General features: G+C 38.1%; 1 protein-coding gene across 5 annotated transcripts in view; it reads left to right on the forward strand.

Moving 5' to 3' along the window:
- ARK2N (arkadia (RNF111) N-terminal like PKA signaling regulator 2N) overlaps window positions 1-20,905 on the forward strand; it is a 66,519-nt gene that overhangs the window by 11,177 nt on the left and 34,437 nt on the right. For all 5 annotated transcript variants that reach the window (XR_016021167.1, XM_074340037.2, XM_019739682.3 and 2 more), the window contains exon 2: window positions 12,383-13,165. Coding sequence is in view for 4 of the 5 variants with exons in the window: in XM_074340037.2 (XP_074196138.2) it covers window positions 12,451-13,165 (715 nt within the window). In the remaining variant the exon portion in view is untranslated. The remainder of the gene's footprint in view (window positions 1-12,382; window positions 13,166-20,905) is intronic.

A 20,905-nucleotide genomic window follows, 5' to 3' on the forward strand; every position in this document is an offset into this window, starting at 1 on the left:
GCATCGATGAAAACTGACTCACAGCAGTTTTTGTTTTTGCAGGATTATTGTCTTTGTTAAAATAGACCTTTCATCTAAACCTAATAATCTTTAAGTGATCTCAGATGAAACTTTGAAATCCCTTCTTGGATTTTGAGTCTAGTGCCTCTGACCTTTCTTGTTTCTTTTGATTTTCCTCATGTCTCTCATTATAGAATATAGCTTTGAGATTTGTAGTAGCCCTTTTTTACTCTTGTTTTTATTAATTGCAATTATTCTTACCTTTACAAGCCCAGTTAAATTGTTACCCTCTTTATATAGACACTGTTTTCTAGTTCTGATCTTGTGAATGTCTAGAGTTCTTTATACCTCTGCCGTAGTGCTTACCCATTTCTGTCCTACTTACACTCCTCCAATTCATTTGTGTGAGCTGCTTGCTGTCTTTGACTGCCCTGAAACACTTAAATAGCAGGTCTTCAACAGATACTTGTTTTTGATTGTACTCGAGTGCGAGTACTGTGATTTATTCATTTTTGTAACCACGAACCTAGCATGTTGCCTGACACAATAGCTATTTGATTAAATATCTTCTGTCCTAGTCTGTTTTTAAAAAGTTTTAGTATTTTGAAGAGTTTAACCAGAGGCACAAGATTAGATTTTCATTTTTAAATAAAAACAATTTGGGTTGCAATTGTAGTGATCAGGAGTGGATGTGGGGAGACCACTAATGTTTTAATGTCGTCCAGGCAGTGGGTATTGGTAGCTCGGACTAGGTAGGCAGTAGAGAAATGAAAAGACTTGAATGATATTTGGGTGGCCAGATTGATAGGACGTGGTGATGGAATGGGATTTGGAGCAGTATGGTTTTGGATATGGTAATGATACCAAATTAATTGCGCATTAATTGCTTGCTAGGGGCAGGACAGATTTGGCTATTTATTTTAGCACCTTAAATTGGCAATATCTTTGAGATAATTTAAGTAGAATGTCAGGGAGAGAGCTGATCGTCTGTGTTTGGAGATCTTTGGAAGAGCCTTTGGGATAGAGGTATGAATTTGGGCGCTAGGGATATGGATGATATTACCTAGAAGTAAAATGAAAGAGAGCCTAGGACTGGGCCATGAAGAACTAAATTTAAAGAGACGAGAAGAAAGAGTCAACAAAGGAGATATAAATTGGTTGAATTGGAAAGGAAGGGGGCAAAGCCAGAATAGTGTAATGGTATAGAAGTCCGTGGAAGGGTATTTTCGGGAAGGGGGAGGCATGGTTAACAGTTAACGATACTGCTGAGAGGTAAGGAGTGAGGACTGCAAAACTCGTGGATTTGGTGATATGAAGTAATGTTAGTCTTAGCAAAACTTTAGGTGGAATAATAGGAATAGAAACTAGATTGCATCGGGTTAAGCAGTGGAAGGTAAGGAATTAGAAGTGCTGACAGTTCTTAAAGTTTGGCAGTTGCAGTGAAAGTAGAGCAGGAAAGACGGATGTTTTTTGTTTTTGTCTTTTTTAAAGGAGACACTTGGACATACTTTTTCAACTTTTCATTCTCTTGAACAGTGTCTTTTGCAGAGCTGAAGTGTTTGATTTTAATAAAGTCTACTTACCATTTTTTTCTTTCATGGATCATGCTTTTGGTATTGAATGTGTATATATAAACTCATTGTCATACCTAAGTTCAGCTAAATTTTTATTGTTTTCACCTAGAAGTTTTACAGTTTTTCATTTTACACTTATGTCCATAAGCCACTTTGAGTTAATTTTTGTGAAAGGTGTTAAGTAAGGTATATGTTTAGTTTACTTTTTTTTTCATGTGGATGTCCAATTGTTTCAGCACCATTTGTTGAGGAGACTTTTTCTCCATTGAATTGCTTTTGCTCTTTTGTCAGAGGTCAATTTACTATTTGTGTGGGTCTGTTTCTGGGCTCTCTATTTCAGTTCAGTTGACCTATGTATCTGTTCTTTGCCTCATATTATACTGTCTTGATTACTGTAGCTTTGTAGTAAGTCTTTAAGTTGGGTAGTGTCAAGTCCTACAAACTTCAGTATTGTGTTGACAATTCTGAACCTTTTGCCTTTCCATATAAACTTTAGGATCCTCATGCCACTATCTACAAAATAGCTTGTTGGGATTTTGCTTGGGAATGTGTTGACTCTGTGGATCAAATTGGGAAGAATTGACATTTCAACAATAATGAGTCTCCCAGGAGTGGCCATATGGCTCAGTTGGTTGGAGTGCGAGCTCTTAACAACTGGTTGCTGGTTTGATTCCCACATGGGCCAGTGAGCTGCGCCCTCCACAACTAGATTGAAGACAACAAGCTGCCAGAGGGGCAGCCAGATGGCTCAGCTGGTTAGAGCGCGAGCTCTCAACAATAGGGTTGCCGGTTCAATTCCCACATGGGATGGCGGGCTGCGCCCTCCACGGCTAGACTGAAGGACAATGACTTGGAGCTGATGGGCCCTGGAAGAACATACTGTTCCCCATTGTTCCCCAATAAAAATTAAAAAAACAAAAAGCAAAAACAAAGCAATGAGTCTTCCAAACCATGGGGTATAGAATATCCCCTCATTATTTATATCACCTTGAAGGTTAAGAACAGGGAGAATTGGTCTGTGGTGCTAAAGGTCAGAATAATGGTTACTTTTGGGGGGGCAGGTAATGACTAGAAGGTGACGTGAAGGCTTTGGATTTGGGGAATGTTTTGTATCTGTGCTCATTACATGGATATGTTCATTTAAACAGTCCATTAAGTTGCACACTAATGATGTGTACACTTCTCTGTGGTACTATTTCAATCAAATCGTCCTTAAAAAAGAATAAAACGTAGAGGATAGAATCTATTTTGATTTGAAGAGCAGAGAATTCAGTACCCAAGTTTGTTTTATAGTGAGTGGTCTAACACCCACTTACTACTACTTTTGAAAATTTGTGGGTATAGATTTTTTGGGCAGGCTAAGGGAAGTGGGTAAAGAATTTAAATATTAAAAATAAGAGCAGACACATGAAAAGTTGATCTTTAGTATGTTTCTTGGGACCGTTTTTATGTTGAATATATATGTTGGTCACAGATAATAGAATATTTAGTATTAACTTTAAATAAAATTAAGGACTACAGTAGACTGTGTATTGGAAAAAAAACTATATCATCAATTCTTTTTGAAACATAGCATTCTCTCAAGGAAGGTTGGTATAAGCACTATTACTTGGTATTTGAAGCTAGATTAAATAAAACAGAAGACGGTGTCCTATTGGACCATCCTGCATTGCAAGGGAATAGACAGGATTACCTGTAAGTCTTCTTTTTTAAACTTAAATTTCTGTGATGGGAAAATATTATAGCCTCTTCTTTAGTGGGAAAAAACATTCTTGTTTTGTTAGCAAAATATTGACCCTCTTTAAAGTTGCTTTTTTGTCTAAATTTGAAGTCATAATTAGTTCAGAATGTTGTTTTGTGCAAGAGAGAAAGTTGGAATTCATGAGTTTTCTAATACTGTGGCTTGTACCTGTAAAGAATCAGTGTAAGATAACTGATTCATATAGATCATGTTTGAGGTATTAGCTGCTTGTATTTCTTACAGTTCCAAGGTGGTGATAGGAAATAAACAGATGCAGGAGTGCTAGCAATTAGAATGCCCCATTTTACATGACTGTAGAGCAAAAACTTGCCTAGAAGCAGTTTCATTTAGCGGGGCTGTGCTTGTGTCAGCTTGTGGTTTCAACGGAAAAGTGCCTGTAGCAACAGTAAACTTGTAACAGCAAATGACTTCAGTTTGCATTTGTCACATCAGGAAGGACTATACAGTTTCAGTTTATTCATTCATTTTGTGTCAGTTAAAGGATGGTTAATGATAGTTGTTTCTCACAAGGGGTAAAATTGAAAGTCTTAAAAGGCAAGTCTTACTTATGTTGAATGCTTAGTGACTTTCTATGTGCCATGTCAAAACCCTCAGGAGGGCTTCCTGTATGGTTAGTCTTAGCTAAGACTCCATTAGTCATGGTTCTTTCTCACAATTCTAAGTCTATAGGAAGTTGTTAAACATCTAAGAATATATTGCAAGAAGGAAGACTTTCTTCTTGTGTGTGTGTTTTATGGATATCTTTTTTTTTTCCCTCCAAGAATTATTTCTTACCTACCAGTTTATACACCAAAGAACTGGTTTGCTGCTGCTGCCTTTTTTTTTTTTTTTTTTTTGTAAAGTCTCTTCTCTGTTCACTCTATGCTTTCTCCCTGGATGAACTGATATATTCAGCTGCCACCTCTACTTAATGATGATGTTCAAATCTGAATTTCTTTTCTTTGAGACCTGCGTTCCTATGAGCATTATCTAGTTCATAGCAAAGTTGATTATTTCTCTTTTTACTCTTCCTGTAGTCCACGTCTTAATTGGGGTTACCCTCTGTTCAATTGTAGATGCCAGTAACCACCCAAGGAGTGGAGTGGTCTATATATAATTTGTGTGGGTGGAGTTGGTTGATAATGTTCAAATCTTCTATATTCTTGCTGATTTTCAGTCTAGTTTTATTCATTTAGAATAAGGAATTGAAATCGATTAGTGTTGAATTATCTGTCCTTTCCATTCTGTTAGTTTTCCTGTTATGTTAACCTTTGTATCATTATGAAGTGTCCCTCTTTGTGTCTAGTAAAATTGTCTGATATTGATATAGACATTTCAGCTCTCCTATAGTTGCTCTTTGCGTAATATATCTTTTTCCTTTTATTTCAACTTGTATTTCTTCGTTGAATCTAAGGTATGTCTGTTTAAAGTGCCTACCGGTGTATCTTTTTTTTTTTTTTTTTTTAAAGATTTTATTGGGGAAGGGGAACAGGACTTTATTGGGAAACAGTGTGTACTTCCAGGACTTTTTTCCAAGTCAAGTTGTTGTTTTTTCAATCTTAGTTGTGGAGCACGCAGCTCAGCTCCAGGTCCAGTTGCCGTTTTCTAGTTGGGCAGGGGGCACAGCCCACCATCCCTTGCTGGAGTCGAACTGGCAACCTTGTGGTTGAGAGGACGCGCTCCAACCAACTGAGCCATCCGGGAGCTCAGCGGCAGCTCAGGTCAAGGTGCTGTGTTCAATCTTAGTTGCAGGGGGGCGGAGCCCACCATCCCTTGTGGGACTCCAGGAATTGAACCGGCAACCTTGTGCTTGAGAGCCCACTGGCCCATGTGGGAATCGAACCGGCAGCCTTCGGAGTTAGGAGCATGGAGCTCAAACTGCCTGAGCCACCGGGCCGGCCCCAGGTGTATCTTTTTTATCCAACTTGACAATCTCTGCCTTTTGATTGGAGTATTTAGGCCATTCACATTTAATGTGATTATTACTATGGTTGGATTTACATTCGCCATTTTGTTATTTATTTTCTAACGTTTCTTTTTTGTTATTTCTCTGTATCTCCTTTACTGCCTTGGGTACGGGTTAAACTATATTTTTTGTTATTTTCTTAGTGGTTGCGCTAGGGATTACATCTGTATCTTTACCACAGTCTTTTTAAATTAATACTTCCAATAAAATATAGAAACATTGCTCCAGGATTGGAGAGTTTGCTCTCCTCGCTCACTTTTATGCTATTGTTTTAATATATGTAGCATCTATTTATATTATAAATCTAGCAATACAATTTTATAATTACCATGTTTCCCCTGAAAGTAAGACCTAGCCGGACAATCAGCTCTAAAGCGTCTTTTGGAGTAAAAATTAATATAAGACGCTTACTATAAGACCAGGTTTTCTATGATATATGATATGATACGATATCATATGATATGATACCAGGTCTTATATTAATTTTTGCTCCAAAAGACACATTAGAACTGATTGTCCGGCTAGGTCTTATTTTCGGGGAGACATGGTAGATGGTCCTTCTGATACTGCCCATTCATTCTGTGAATTTTCCCACAATGATTTCGTTACCCACCCTACCTCAGCCAACTTACTTCCATAGTCATATTCTAACCAAATGCTTCTCAAACTATCTGTTGTGAAGTACCAGTATATTTTTATTTTCAGTGGTAGATTTTCTGGGTAAAATACAGTCAAAATCAATTACTGGGAAATTGAAATGCGGTTTGGTTGTTACAACAATATCAAATTGCTGTAAGTTTCTAATCAATTACTCTTAATTTCTGTACTCTCATTGCAGACAGTCCTTCCAGGAACAACACTTTGCGTAGCACTATGTTAGATCTTGTCAGTTACCAATAACTGCAACCCTCCTCTCATCTCAGTTTCATTTCTAGTGCCCTTGGCTTACCACCTTCTATCTTTCCAGCTCACTCTATGGATATAGTACCGACTGCACTGGGTTGTGCATTCCATTGGTCCTACCACATTTCACTGCCTTGTGCCTTCTTGATGTGACATTAAAATCATTTCCTCGCACACATTCTTGCTTCTTTCTTGCTTTGTTCTCCTTGCTTGGCAAAACTACAGTTCTGGTTAAATCCAATTTCTACCTCCTTTGCCCTGGGACTTACTATGCAGTTGAACTTGAAAGGAGAAAAACGTAACCACGGGTACCAGTCTCACTTTAATTTTAAGTTCATGGCTATAACCCTTTAAGTGGGTCCTTATTATTGTCTGGAAATCATATACTGTACTTCTAGTTTGTTCCCCTTCACACTACTGTTTCACACCTGATCAGCCACACCACCGTCTCATTCATCCTCATTCTTAACTGGTAATGACCTTGCTTGCTACCTCCTCGAGAAGAAACTTGCAGTCAGAAGAAAACTTCCACAGATTCCCATTATGCTTGTCATTGGGCGATGCAAGAGTAGGATGACACCTTTTGTCTCAATAATAATTTTTGCCTTAAGGTACGTTTTGGCCATTAATCATTGTGTTAAATCAGCTTGGGGGGGATTTATATAATTTTATTTTCCTTTGAAGCTTTATCTGTCCTTATGTATGGGGGATTGGCATTAAACAACAGTTACTTAGCTACAATTACACAAAGTGTTGTGAAGGAAAGTAGATGTGTAAAATGTTTATAACCGGGATCTTACTCGTCTTCACAGTTCCAGAGGATACCCCAGGGAAGTCATATTCATTCTGGTATCAGCAAGAGCACCAGCAAGAGGCAGGCACAAAATGAGTGTGAAAGGTCAAAGATCTGAAAAAAACGGTTTATGTGACATTCTTTGTAGCTGGAGAGAGCTAGGGTGTGAGTGGCCCTTGATGAAATGAGCCGAGGACAGATTTCGGGCAGGGGAGAGCGAGCACAGCCCCTCCTGCTCCTTAAGTTTGTGTCAGTGATCCTTCCGGAGTTTGGAAATGGAATGTTGTGAATTGTTCTTTTTGACTCTGTTTAATTCTCCGTCACAAATGTTACAACCCTTTTCCATTTTTCACAAACCCAAACCGTCCTTCCTTTTCACCTTGTATTAAGCTTTGCTGACCAAGAAGGAGGTCTGATATGAAATAAACTCCCTTCTGATTTTCACAGTAGCTTCATTCAGCCTTATACTTTTTACTTCCCTGCCTCCTCAGAGGGGCCAGTATACTACTTCCTTTCCATGGTTTAACTCTTCTACCTGTCCTCATCTTCTGTCTCAATTAGAGTGCAGGACTAATAGAACAAATGTTGCACTTTCATTGTCCAGAATTAACAGCTGGTTTTAAAACTTATTGCATATAAACCCTTTTAAAGGGGAGAGAAAAACATCAGATAAAATTCAAGTTGCCTTTAACTTTCCTCTTGGTCACCGTCCTCCCCCCCCCCCCCCATAGGACATTTAAAAAATATTTTCTATATATGTGGAATCTAAAAAAAAATCTTTCTTATATAAACGTGTCATTTGCCTTGTAAAAATATTGTTCTACCTGCTGTATGAAGAATTGGTGGGTTGGTAGGAGCAAGACTAAATACGGAGAGACAGGAGATAATTGTCAATCATTCCATTGAAAAATAAATGGTGGAGATTGTGTTTAGAGTGGTTGACAATAGAGATGAAGAATAGTGGGCAGGCTAGACATGTGAGCAGGGAGGATTGGTAGGAATTAGTGAATGATGGCTGCAGTGAATACAGGATAAGGCATTATCAGAGATAACCCTCAAGGTTTTGACATGAGCAGCAGAGGTCACAGTGACGCTATTTCTGAGCCTGGGGAAAGCAGGAGAAGGAGCAGAGGGGGCAGTTCAGAGATGACTGTGGACATGAAGAGCTCGCGGTGCCCTTGTGAAATCTAAATGGAGATGACTCGTCCAGAGAAAGTCTGAGATGAGTAACAAACTTACTCATACAGGGATGGTATTGGACTCTGGGTGTAGAAAAGGTCACTTCGGTGGGTGAGTGAAGGACCCAGCCCTAGGACTAACTGCTGAGATTTGGTAGAGGAAGTTAAACCTGCAAAGTAGCCTGAGAAGGGGCAGCAAGAATAGGAAATCTGGGAGCCAAAGAAACAGTAGTTTAAGGCGGAGAGGGAGTGGTTGGGCCTAGAATGCTGCTTAGACATTAAGTGAGATGAGAGCCAGCTTGTGTCTGTTGGATTTAGAGACATGGGGGTCTTTACTGACCCCGGTAAGGACTGTTCTACTGGTTTAATAGAAGCAGATACTGTGTTTCCCTGAAAATAAGACCGGGTCTCATATTAATTTTTGCTCCAAAAGACGCACTGGGGCTTATGTTCAGGGGATGTCATCCTGAAAAATCATGCTACGGCTTATTTTCCGGTTAGGTCTTATTTTCAGGGAAACACGGTATCCGATGGGACTGGGTTGGAGAGGGAATGTGAGCGGTAAGGAAATAGAGGCAGGCTGTTTAGACAACTCTCTTAATAAGGTTGGCTTCGAAAGAGCGAGTGTGGTACCTGGAGGGGGATATGGGAGGGGGAGGGAGGAGAGGGAGGGAGGAGGCAGAAGGAGAATTTAAAAAAATGAATAAATGGGCGAATGAATGAATGGACGGTCCAGTTGAGTGTGAGATGTTGAGGAGTGCCAAGGAATCGTCAGTAACGTGGGGTTCCAGGGAGCTGAGACGGGATGAGCTGTCGTAGCCACACAGAGGAGGATTGCCTGTGGATTAGAGAGAGGGAAGAAGAGCATGGAGGAAATGCTGTTCTAATAGGATAAATGCTATATTTTGTATGTCTAGTATTTCACTGTACATTCGCTGTGAACAGTAAACCAGAGGGTTGAGAGCCTTTTATCCCATTTATAAGATCGAACTCCCATTTGATAATTTTGTCATTTTCTATTGCTGTCTACTTTGGACTACCTCTACCAGAAAAGTCCACGTCCCCCCTCCCCAAACCAATATATGCAGTAAATAATCTGGTTGTTTGGGAAGATTAATCTGTACCTATGACATCTTTTCCCCCTGTGTTGTGGGGACTTCATTTTTATTCCACTTCAGGGTTTTGTCAGAGCTTCTATTTCCACTTCCTGTGGCTTATTTTCCCTTGTGTTTTATGAATTAGAACAAAATTCCACCATAGGGGAAATTCTAGTAATATTCACTTGACCATATTTGACCTAAATAGTGGTTGGTGTCATGAGCAGAAGAAGCACAACTCCTTTTTCTTCATAAGACTTTTCAGTAGACCTCTACGTGAGAGTGGATTTTTAAATATATAATACTTGTATGCAATACAAAATTCAAGAGGTACAAAACCAGGTACAGTAAAAAGTCTTTGATTCCTATTCCCTCATTCACTCTATTTCATTGCCAAGGTAGCTGGTGTTAACGTTTTCTTAAGTATCTTCCTGGAGAGTCTGTGCATCTACAGGCAAGCTCATTTATAAATATAATTTTGTTCTTTTTTGACACAAATGGTATAAAGTACCTTTTTTGTTCATGTAACATATATTGAAAATTGCTCCATATTAGTATATAAAGAACTTTTCATTCTTTATGGCCGTTCTTGTGTGGACATACACATGATAAGCTATTTATTTGTGTCCCATTTATGGTTGATGCCAGTATTTGTGATTGATTTGGGCATATGTAAGTGGGTTTGACTGCAATACTGGTTGCTTTTGAGGCAGCAGAAGTCATAAATCTCGATAAACACTTAAGTTTAAGGAACTTGAAATGAAAGATAATCGTTTGATTGATGTGTCATATTGAAAGACATTGATATTGTCATGTTTTCTTAGAAGGAAAAACAAGTCAAGATTCATTTGTGCTACCCACACTGTTTACAGAAGAAGCAAGAGTTTTATGGTTATTTTAATAAATTTACTTTTCAACCCAGTGTTATATTATGTGGTTTGAAAGGTCCAGTTCTTCTGCTTTCAGAAGTTAATTTGAGACTGTGGTGCTTGTGCTTTATGGCTGGCATTCATTTCACTTGAGTCTATTTCTCAGGTATTTCAGCTTTAAGAAAAAGCTTTATTCCAGAATATAAACTTCATTCGCTGCAGAAGAATCAACTCTCATTCTTATTCAGTTAGAAAATCTTGGTTTATTCCTCATGCCTGGGGTATGTCCTATCTGCAAATATTTTATTTCCTGTTTGTTTTGCCAGCCTGCTTCGTTTATGACACCAGCAGTTTGATGGTTTCACTTTTACTCCCTCTGTTGGCTTTCAGAGGTGTTACATTCCTTTTGTAATGGTGTTAGGAATAACATTTATGCTTATTTTCGTTTAACTCAAAAATTAGTAATGATGCAAATATGCTTATGAAATAGGCTATATACATGGGATTGTTTACAATTAATAACTGTTTCTAGTGGTTATGAATGTTCTGGTTTTCATGAATGTGATAAGGAAACTTCATCCAAATGTCTGTTTTATCAGCAGCTGAGAACAGGGTCATGAAAAACAAAAAGCAGGTATGTAGAAAATTCATATTTATGCTAAGCAAAAAAGTAGGCTTGGCATGATAGATCAATCAAAGGATTTTTGAAAATTTTTTATTGGGGAATATTGGGGAACAGTGTGTTTCTCCAGGGCCCATCAGCTCCAAGTCATTGTCCTTCAATCTAGTTGTGGAGGGCGCAGCTCAGCTCCAAGTCCATTCGTCGTTTTCAATCTTTAGTTGCAGGGGACGCAGCCCACCATCCCAGGCGGGAATCGAACTGGCAACCTTGTTGTTGAGAGCTCGCACTGTAACCAACGGAGCCATCCGGCCGCCCCCAGAAGCTCAGTGGCATCTTGTTGTCTTCAATCTAGTTGTGGAGGGCGCAGTTCATTGGCCCATGTGGGAATCGAACCGGCAACCCTGTTGTCCAGAGCTCGCGCTCTAACCAGCTGAGCCATCCGGCTGCCCCAATCAAAGGATTTTTCAGATATTTTCTAGCTGCTGCCTACCTCATAGTGAACTATCAAGTAGCTCGGAGTGAAGTGATGATGTCTTATTGTACCTGACCGGCATACTGCTTAGCGTAATGTTTATGTCGGTGTGTGACCTGTGGGCCATCATGAGAATTGCCTTCTTTAACTTCCTATGTACAGAGTGAGGTAATAATTGCCCTGCACATTCTTAATATCCTCTTAAAAACTACCAGTTAACGAAGCTTGTACTGTATAAGTCACAACTCTTGTGGTTAAAGATTATGTCCTGTTTCTCCATGATTTAGTGGGATTACAGTACACACAGTGGGGTAGGGCTGTTAAGTCCTAAAGTTAACATCAAGGTGGAAAATGTGTGTAGGGTGTTTTCTCTTAAACCCCTTAAGTCATTCGTTGAATAGAGTGTCCTAGGTTTTCTAAGTTCACAAAATAGTTGCTCTGTATTTAGTAGCTGCTGTTTATGAAATAAAACATACGGTTAAACACTAGATTCACACTCAGCATGATGAGAGGTACGTGGGAACTAGGAAGGCCTGAGGGAATAACAAATTCAGGCCTTTCGTCGTAATGCCCTCTAGAGCAGCTTTTACTGAGAGGAAGAGCAGGCAGGTTTGATGCATGTAATTGCTTTGGTTGCTCATTTGCCAAATACACCTCCTGTAGTTGAAGTTTTGTGTGTTTTTTTTAAACGTAAAGGTACAGTTGATGCTACTCCACTGTAACTCTCCCCCACGCCCCCTTTCTTAAATGATTTGAGTGTAAAATTAATCATTCCAGTTAACTTGTTTTCTAGAGCACTTTTAAAGCCTTCTTTGTCATTTATATTAAAGTCAAAACGTACATATTACCTATGTCAGAATTTTGAGGATCCATTTCTTAAACACATTAAATTAAGTTTTAAAGTTGAAAACCCTTATTTGGTTGCTTGCTGGCCTTGCAGGTTCAGGAATAGAGGATTAATATTGTGCCATTTTTGGTAGCTGTGTATGCTAGTATTTTGATAGTACTAAGTCTTTTGAATTTGACTGTCAATGAATATATGAAGATACATATATTTTAAAGGCCTGTATGTTAATAACTTTCGCCACCCACTTAGAAAGGTAGGCATATTGTGTTTATGAAAGAATTTGCCATTTCTGTTAATTGATTTTGTGTGTTTTTGTACAGGTTGCTTTCCTGTGGCATCTTTGACATAGTTTCCTAGACTGCTCCATGATTTAACTCGAAAGTCTGAAATGAAGATGGAGGAGGCAGTTGGAAAAGTCGAAGAACTCATTGAGTCGGAAGTTCCACCGAAAACATCCGAACAAGAGACAGCTAAGGAGGAAGACGGATCTGTAGAACTGGAATCTCAAGTTCAGAAAGATGGTGTAGTAGATTCTGCAGTTCTTTCTTCAATGCCCTGCTTATTGATGGAACTGAGAAGGGACTCTTCTGAGTCTCAGTTAGCGTCCACAGAGAGTGACAAGCCGACAACTGGCCGAGTTTATGAGAGTGACTCCTCTAATCACTGCATGCTTTCCCCTTCCTCTAGTGGTCACCTGGCTGACTCCGATACGTTGTCTTCTGCAGAAGAGAATGAACCCTCCCAGGCAGAAACTGCGGTAGAAGGAGACCCTTCTGGAGTGTCTGGTGCCACAGTTGGGCGCAAGTCTCGGCGGTCCCGCTCTGAAAGTGAAACATCCACTATGGCTGCCAAGAAAAACCGGCAATCCAGTGATAAACAGAACGGCCGAGTTGCCAAGGTGAAAGGTCACCGGAGCCAAAAGCAGAAGGAGAGAATCAGGCTCCTGAGGCAGAAACGGGAGGCTGCTGCGCGTAAGAAATACAACCTGTTGCAGGACAGTAGTACCAGTGACAGTGACCTGACTTGTGACTCAAGCACGAGCTCGTCAGATGATGATGAAGAGGTTTCAGGGAGCAGCAAGACAATCACTGCAGAGATACCAGGTAGAGGGTGTTTTTTAAACTGACTCTTGAGCACCTGACAGCATTTCTCAGCCGTCAGGCTCAGTTAGATGAGTGACACTTGAAAAAATCCAGGACACCTGCAGCTCTGTAAATTTGAAGACTGCAGTGTATTAACAAGACGTGGCCAATTTAAAAAACCTGTGCTGAGGTTTCCAGTGCACTTTAGCACATCAGCAAAAAGAATATTTAAATGGCTAATGATAGGGACAAGATTATTTTTAAGTAATGGAATTTTCCACACACCTCTTTCTCTGTGACACGTGACCTGACTCCCATCATTGCCTTCTTAGCGCTGCTTAGATTCAGTACTCACTGGCCAGCATTATTACTAAGTACACTATCCTCAGGAATCGGCACCTTGCTTTATTATATAGCCGCTGCACTCGAGCTTCTGGTGTCTGAAATAACATGTTCTATCTTTTGTTAAAGTTTTCTAATAACTGTTCATCCTAAAACAATAGTTTTATGTGTTTTTCCTCGATTCAGTGCATGATAAGCTAGTTATCCTTGGTGCACATTTTTCTACTTAAGTTGTCACTCTCATTGAAAATAATGTTTTTGCAAAATCTCCCCCTTACTCCCAAAGCTTTAGAAAGTTTGATAGAAATCTGCTTGTTCCAGCATTATTAGTATAGGGTTTAATTTATTAAATGTTTGACACTATCTCTTTCTCCGTGTTATCACATCTGGTATTGTGCATGATAAAGGAAGTCTTTGGATTTCATAGTGGAAGAAAGATGAGATCTGAACAGTTCCTAATTGGTGAATTCTCATTATTGAAGAGACTGTTAGGATTAGGAACATTCTGTAAACTAGATTGCACTTAATAGGTCATGACAACATTGTTTATTGCTATATTAAAGAGGGAAGTTTTGGTTTTCAGAGTTTTATGAGTGACTATGTTTTTTCCTCCTAGTTTTCTGAAAGGTTTTTGATTTTACATATGCAGACAGCATATTGCTGACATACAAAGAATATTTCAAGAAAAAGAATATTGGTTAATTAAACCTCTAGCTAATCAAAACTGATATAAACTCAAAACAAGAATGATGGGTTTTAAAGCACTTTATAAGTCTTCAATTTCTAATAATAAAAATCTCATCATATAGTATATTAAATATAAGTTTTTAACAGTCAGAAGAAAGGCTTACTGTTTTAATATCTACTGAATTCTTATGGTAGTTCCTTAAAATTAATGGGGAGGGGGTTTAATTGAAGCTCATCAGTTAAGTGCATGAGAGAAGCAGACTTTGGGGTTGTTCTAAGGCAGGTTCTACATATATTTCAGTTTTACGTTTAATATTTTTAAGAAAACTTATTAATACCTGTAAAATTGTTTGTTTATTCTTATGTTCTGTTCTAATCTTAATCATGATGGATCTCTTGATACAGTGCTTAATTGCACTCACTAAACAGATCTTTATGTAACCACCCCAATACTTTGCCTTTTTATGGGAAGGAAGAAGGTAGGTGAACAAAATTCCCTTTGAAGATAGACCCCATTGTAGAGGTGGCATGAGAAATGTGTTCATGGGCGCTCTTCGTTTGGCTTACATAGTTAGATGTGCTTTGTTTATATTTTCCAAACCTCTTTGCTAATTGACTACCTTGACCAGTGTTTAAAACTTTTAAACCACCAGGGGTCTGTTTCTTGTCTATTCGGAAATGAATACTTACCAAACACCAAAGTAAATTAGTATCTATAAATTTCAGTTTCTAAAATTTATTTTGTTCATATGATGTAGTAAGTTGTGACTTTTGAAAATATGTCGAGTTTTCTAAGGTCATCACGGAGAATAAAGTGGTAGGTAAAAGTGCAGGGTCGCTGTATGTGACTGCCTTAGTTGTGCCCTGTATAGTTTTAGGAGGTGCTGTTCACATGAGACAGGTATGAATGGTCTTTCCTGCAGTTATGCAAAGCAGCAAAGATGGAACAGCCTACATTTAAATATCAGGAAGTTCATTTCAACTGTCCATATTGTTACCCTGGAAAAATTGTGACCTTGTGCATTTTAATACAACAGTTATTTGTACCTCAGTTTTCTGAGTCACAGTATCACTATGGAGAAGGGGGATACACTCAACCTTCTATAGCAAGGGCAGTTGTGGAAAGGTGTGGAAATCGTACAGATAGGATAAATTATGAACTGACTTGAGTGCAGCACCATGGACACTCAGGCGAACCTTAGACTGGACGTGCCTAACAGTCTCTGGGATGTTGAAATCTGAGTCCAGCTGTTGACACAGAATGAAACCAACAGGATTCTGCTATACTGAGATTCTTGCTCTATTCTTTCATCAAGGTCATCTAATTTAATAATTCAGAAAATGCTTTGTTTATAAGCTTTTGTTTGGCAACAGCTTCAACATAGAAGGAATCATGCTAAGTGTTCTCTTATGCCAAATAATTTAACAACTAATGCTTTTTCTTTTAAGAGGGAAAATAATGATGCAGACTTACATAGTGCACGATAATGCTTAAGAATTGAGTTTGATATCTGGGCAACAGATTTTTATGAAGCCTTTTTTTTTAGTTAACAGTTAACTGGAAAGCAGCTTAGTATGCATACTAGATCGTTCTGTCCTTGAAGTTTTTGAAAATGTATTACTGTTTTAAGAATCTGTTTGGAGGCATACCAAGATAATTCTAGCAGTTCGTTCATTCTGGGGACTTGGAGATGAGCAAAAATGGAATGTTATAGTGACTATTAATGTGAAAAATACTGTGTGATGGTCTTGAGTATTCAAGGCTCTTATCAGATGTCTCATTTATCTCATAGATGATCTTGCTGTACCGTTAATCACTCTTTGCAGTTTTATGACGGGAGCATTATTTCTCCTGGAGGGGGCGTGTCTCTGTAAAAATCACTTTGAGACTAGCTCTGTAAAGTCGGCTCTTTCAGGGCATTTTGATTTTAGTGAATATGAATAATGGACATCACATTTCATTCAGTTCAAGAAATTCTCTGAACAGACTAACTTACGTGCATCAGTTTACATGGGCAGCGAGGAAGTTTTTTCAGTAAGTGTTGTTTTTCATAAAGATTTAGCCTGGAGTAAACTTTAGGGTAACTGAATCTTGTTTTGGCTAAAATGACCTGCTTTTATGTGGCTTAATAGTCACCATATAAATAAATGCCTATTTAGACAGGTTCCAAAAGTAGTAACCACCTTGGTAGGTAAGGGTCAGTTGTCTTGGCTGATTTGTATTTAGAAAATCTAATTGGTCTATTTTCGAGAATGTCAGGGAGCCTGTTGGGGACAGTGGTGTGAGATCACTGAATTCCCAAACTGTGTGGCCGGAACCGCTTAGCCCCATTCACGCTGGATGTCACCACCCGCTATTCATCATAACACGTTTATGCACTGAAGTGCATTGTGACATTGCCTCACAATTTTTCTGTGGTAGAGACTTATGCTTGAGATCAATTTACTCTTGCTTGAAAATTTAAAAAACAGAAGTTTTTAAGTAATAAATCCTTTGTAGAAATTTTTGAAAATAGAAAAATGTGAAGTAGATTAAAATCACCCATAATCCTGTTTTATGTTAACATTTGAATATGCTGCCTTCCATAATATATAACAAAATTTATCATACGATGTATATGTACTTCTGTTTTTCTTTTCCTCTTAACATTGCATTTTGAGAATTCAGCCAAAACAATATTCTCCGTAAAATTTATTATTTAAAAAAAAATAATTTAGCTAACTGTAAGATAACTTCCCTAACACTGGTCCTTTGGGGCTGTTTTTACTTTTTGCTATTATGGGAAAGGGTGTGAACATTTTCAGCCCTTGACACATACTGCCACATTGCTTTTAAAGAATATATTAAGTTTATTCCACTTAAGAGCTTGAGGGTTTGGTGCACTTTATTCTTGCTGAGTATTTATTAAAAAAAAAAAAATTGCTGATTCGATGGAAGAATTGTATCTTAGCATTAATTTGCATTTCTTTGCTCACTAGTGAAGTTGAAAAATCATGTTTGTCCATTTGTATTCTTTTGGTAAACAATCTTATGTTCTTTGCACGTTTTCCTCCTGCCACATTTGTTTTATGATTTGTGAAGGTTCTTAGCCTATTTATTGGGGATTGAATTGCTTGGAAAAAAATTAATATTAACTTAAGCAGTGGGGGACTCATGGTAGAAGACCCCAAACCTACACTGGTAATACCATGACCTTTTTCCTAGACTGAATATGAAGTGGCTAAAAGCCCACATTCCCATTTTAAGCCTTTTATAATCTGGTTGTATTTTAGTAGCTATTTAGGAGACCCAGTAAATACATTGGTAACAAAACACTGAGACAGAGTAATCAGGTGAAAACTGCTTATTTTCAGCTTAGTAAATGCAAACAAGGCAGGTAAAATCCATGCAGTTTTCAATCTGGCTGTATAATAGAATCATTTGGGGAGCAGTTAAGATTTATGATGCCCAGGCACCACTCCAGACCAATTAAATCAGAATCTCTGGGTCTGACCCAGGCACCACCATTCCCCCACCCCCGAGCTTTTTGGTGATCTAATTGACATACAACATTGTGTAAGTATAAGGTGTAAAACGTGATTACTTGGTGGATATTTGTATTGTGAAATGATTACCACAATAATGTTAGTTAACACATTCATCATTTCACATAGTTACAATTTGTGTGTATTAAGAACTTTTAAGATCTGCTGTCTTAGCAACTTTCATATATATCCAGTATTGTTAACTACAGTCACCATGCTGTACATTACATCCCCAGAACTTACTCATCTTATAACTGGAAGCTTGTGCCCTTTGATCACCTTCCCCCATCCTCTCCCCCACCCCACCCGCGCCCACCACCAATTTGCTGTTTCTGTGAGTTCAGTTTGATTAGATTCCACATGTAAGTGAAATCATACAGTCTTTGTCTTTTTCTGTCTGACTTATTTCACTGAGCATAAAGGCATCAGCATTTGTAAAGCTCCCCCAATGGTGAGTGAGCAGCCAGAGCTGAGAATTGGCATTTTAAGTCTCCCATAGCTAAACATCATCATGAAACTGCAGTCTGGTTCAGTTAAGCTGTGTTAGTGCTAGTGGATATCAAGGTCTGAACAGTGGAGTCGAGTTTTTAAAAATCTTATCAATTATAAAAACCACAGTGTAGCTTTATATTAATTAACAAGCATGAGCACTTTTTTCTTTTATTCCATTTAAGTGATTCTTTTAAAAGCATGCGTTGTTTAAATGTGGTTTTTTCTCTGCTACAATGTCTGGATAGTGTTACCTTAAGTTTAGAAGCTTTGATATCTTCCCGATGGCTGTCCTTCTGCAGTCTTGAATGTTAAAGCAACAAGGTATTATTTTCGGCCTGCTTTTCCTAACTTACTTCCTGAAGTTGAGTGCCTATATTAACTTTGTATATGCAAAAGCATAAGCTTTGCTTTCGATACAATTCTTTTTCTCAAAGTAGAATACATCTTAGTATTAATAAAAGAACATATGTGTGTTTAAGGTGAGAATATGGTTCCTGTTTTCTTTTTAATAGACTTTATTTCTTAGAGCAGTTTTCGGTTCACAGCAAAATTGAGCAGAAGGTAGAAAGATTTTCCATATACCTCCTGCCTTCACACATGCGCAGCCTCCCTCACTGTCAGCATCATGCACCAGAGTGGGACATTTGTTACAATCGATGAACCTGCATTGACACATCATTGTCACCCAGAGTCCATAGTTTACATTAGGGTTCACTCTTGGTGTTGAACATCCTATGGGTTTTGACAAATGTCTAATTGGTCCCTGTTTTTAAGATCTCAAAATATCTTGCTTATCAGTGTTTATTGCTGGTAGTCATCTTTATGAGGCTGAAACTTACCTCACTGTCCCCAGCATAAGTATTTTTATACCATTTTCTGAATTGAGCTTTTAAATACACATTTTTAACTGTTTGTTGAAAAATAAGCAATGCCAGAATCTGAAACAAATCAAAGTAGCCATCTGATTTCCTGTGCTATACCCAGCAGTTCAAACAGGGGAAACTGTGTAAAGAAAGTTTAATATTCTTTAAATTCCATTTAATCTTTCCATAAGCTAAATATACCACACTCTGGGGAAAGGTACTTCCTTCTTGAGGAAGTTTACATATAAACAATTTTTTTTTAAACATGAAGAAAGGCTGGAGTAATCGGGAAAAGTAGTAAGATGAAATTAGAGGGAAGATTGGTAACAAAACTTCATGACGTTTTTATTTACTAGATAAAATGGTGCTAAAAATTTGTCCCATGCTTTTAGTTATTGAAATGAGGTGGCATAACTGGTTAAACAGTTCTCATTGTCTAGGAGAAACACTTAATACTGGGATCTGGTAAATTTTTCTTTTACATCTTCATAAAAAACCACTATTAAGATAAAGTGAACCATATTTTCAGAAATATCTGGGGTTAATTACAATTGAGCGTTTCATAGGGCTGTTTTTAATAAGACTTCTTAATATATAGGTAGATGGTAAGGGCCAAGATTGATTCCCTCAATCATTCGTTTATTTAGCAAATAGTTGAGCACCTACTATTCAGCATTGGGAATGCAACAGTGAGTGAAAAATCCCTGCCCTCATGGAACTTACTCTTTTTTGAGGAGACTATAAATGAATTACCATATGCTATCGTGTTTCCCCGAAAATAAGACCTTGCTGGACCATCAGCTCTAATGCGTCTTTTGGAGCAAAACTTAACATAAGACCTGGTCTTATTTTAATATAAGACCCGGTCTTTTTTAAATATAATACCCGGTCTTATATTAATTTTTGCTCCAAAAGATGCATTAGAGCTGATGGTCTGGCTAGGTCTTATTTTCGGGGAAACAGTGTCAGCTAGGAATATGCACTATGAATAATAATAAAGCAGGATATAAGAGATGAAGACCAGGGGTGAGATAGAAAAGCCATTTTAGATAGTGTAGTCAAGTGGTCTGAGGAGGCAACATTTTTATTAGCTCCCTGAAAAAATGAAGAGTTCAGTATAATTAGTTTTTTTAGAGACCCAAACTGTATGGGACCCAAACCAAAGATAATCTGGCCTCATTCAAGGATAAAACAGGATATGTAGGGGAGCATATTCTAAACTGAAATCCCATGAAACCACTGTTCTACTGGATAGTAATAGCTGTACATTATGTGCACATTTAGAAAGTGTTGGATCATGTGGAAACAGGTTTCTTTATTGCAGGACAACTCAGCCATTGATTTGCTCTCCAGAGGGGTGGGTAGCATATCCCAAACTTGTGTATATCCTTTATGTGGTTTCCATAAGGAATTTTTTAAAACTTGAAATGAGTGTTTGGTAAGACTCAGCTGAGAATTATTGTATACTGACTTATTATGGGCCAGCTGCCAAAATGACACTTAGAATTTTAAAGTCAAAGCAATAAAAATATTGGAGGACATAGTGGTTCTTAACCAAGGCTGTACATTCCAATCACCTGGGGAGCTTAAAACAAAACAAAACAAGCTTATAATGCCTTGGAGCCCACCTAGGTTTTGGTATTTGTTACACCACTCCTGGTTTTTATGTGTTAGCTAAGGTTGAAAACCACTGTCATAGATTAATAGTTACTTGTATTGTAACAGAATATGTGTTGCCAGGCAGATATATTGAAGCTATGAAAAATGGTGGTTATGTTAGTTGTTTTATTTTTCTTGGAATTACCTTAGTTTGGTTAGTTAATTTAAGTGCTGCTTCTCACTGCTCTATTTA

Source organism: Rhinolophus sinicus, chromosome 4, assembly GCF_057876585.1.
Source record: "Rhinolophus sinicus isolate RSI-liver-muscle chromosome 4, RSI-T2T, whole genome shotgun sequence".
NCBI classification, from domain to species: domain Eukaryota; kingdom Metazoa; phylum Chordata; class Mammalia; order Chiroptera; family Rhinolophidae; genus Rhinolophus; species Rhinolophus sinicus.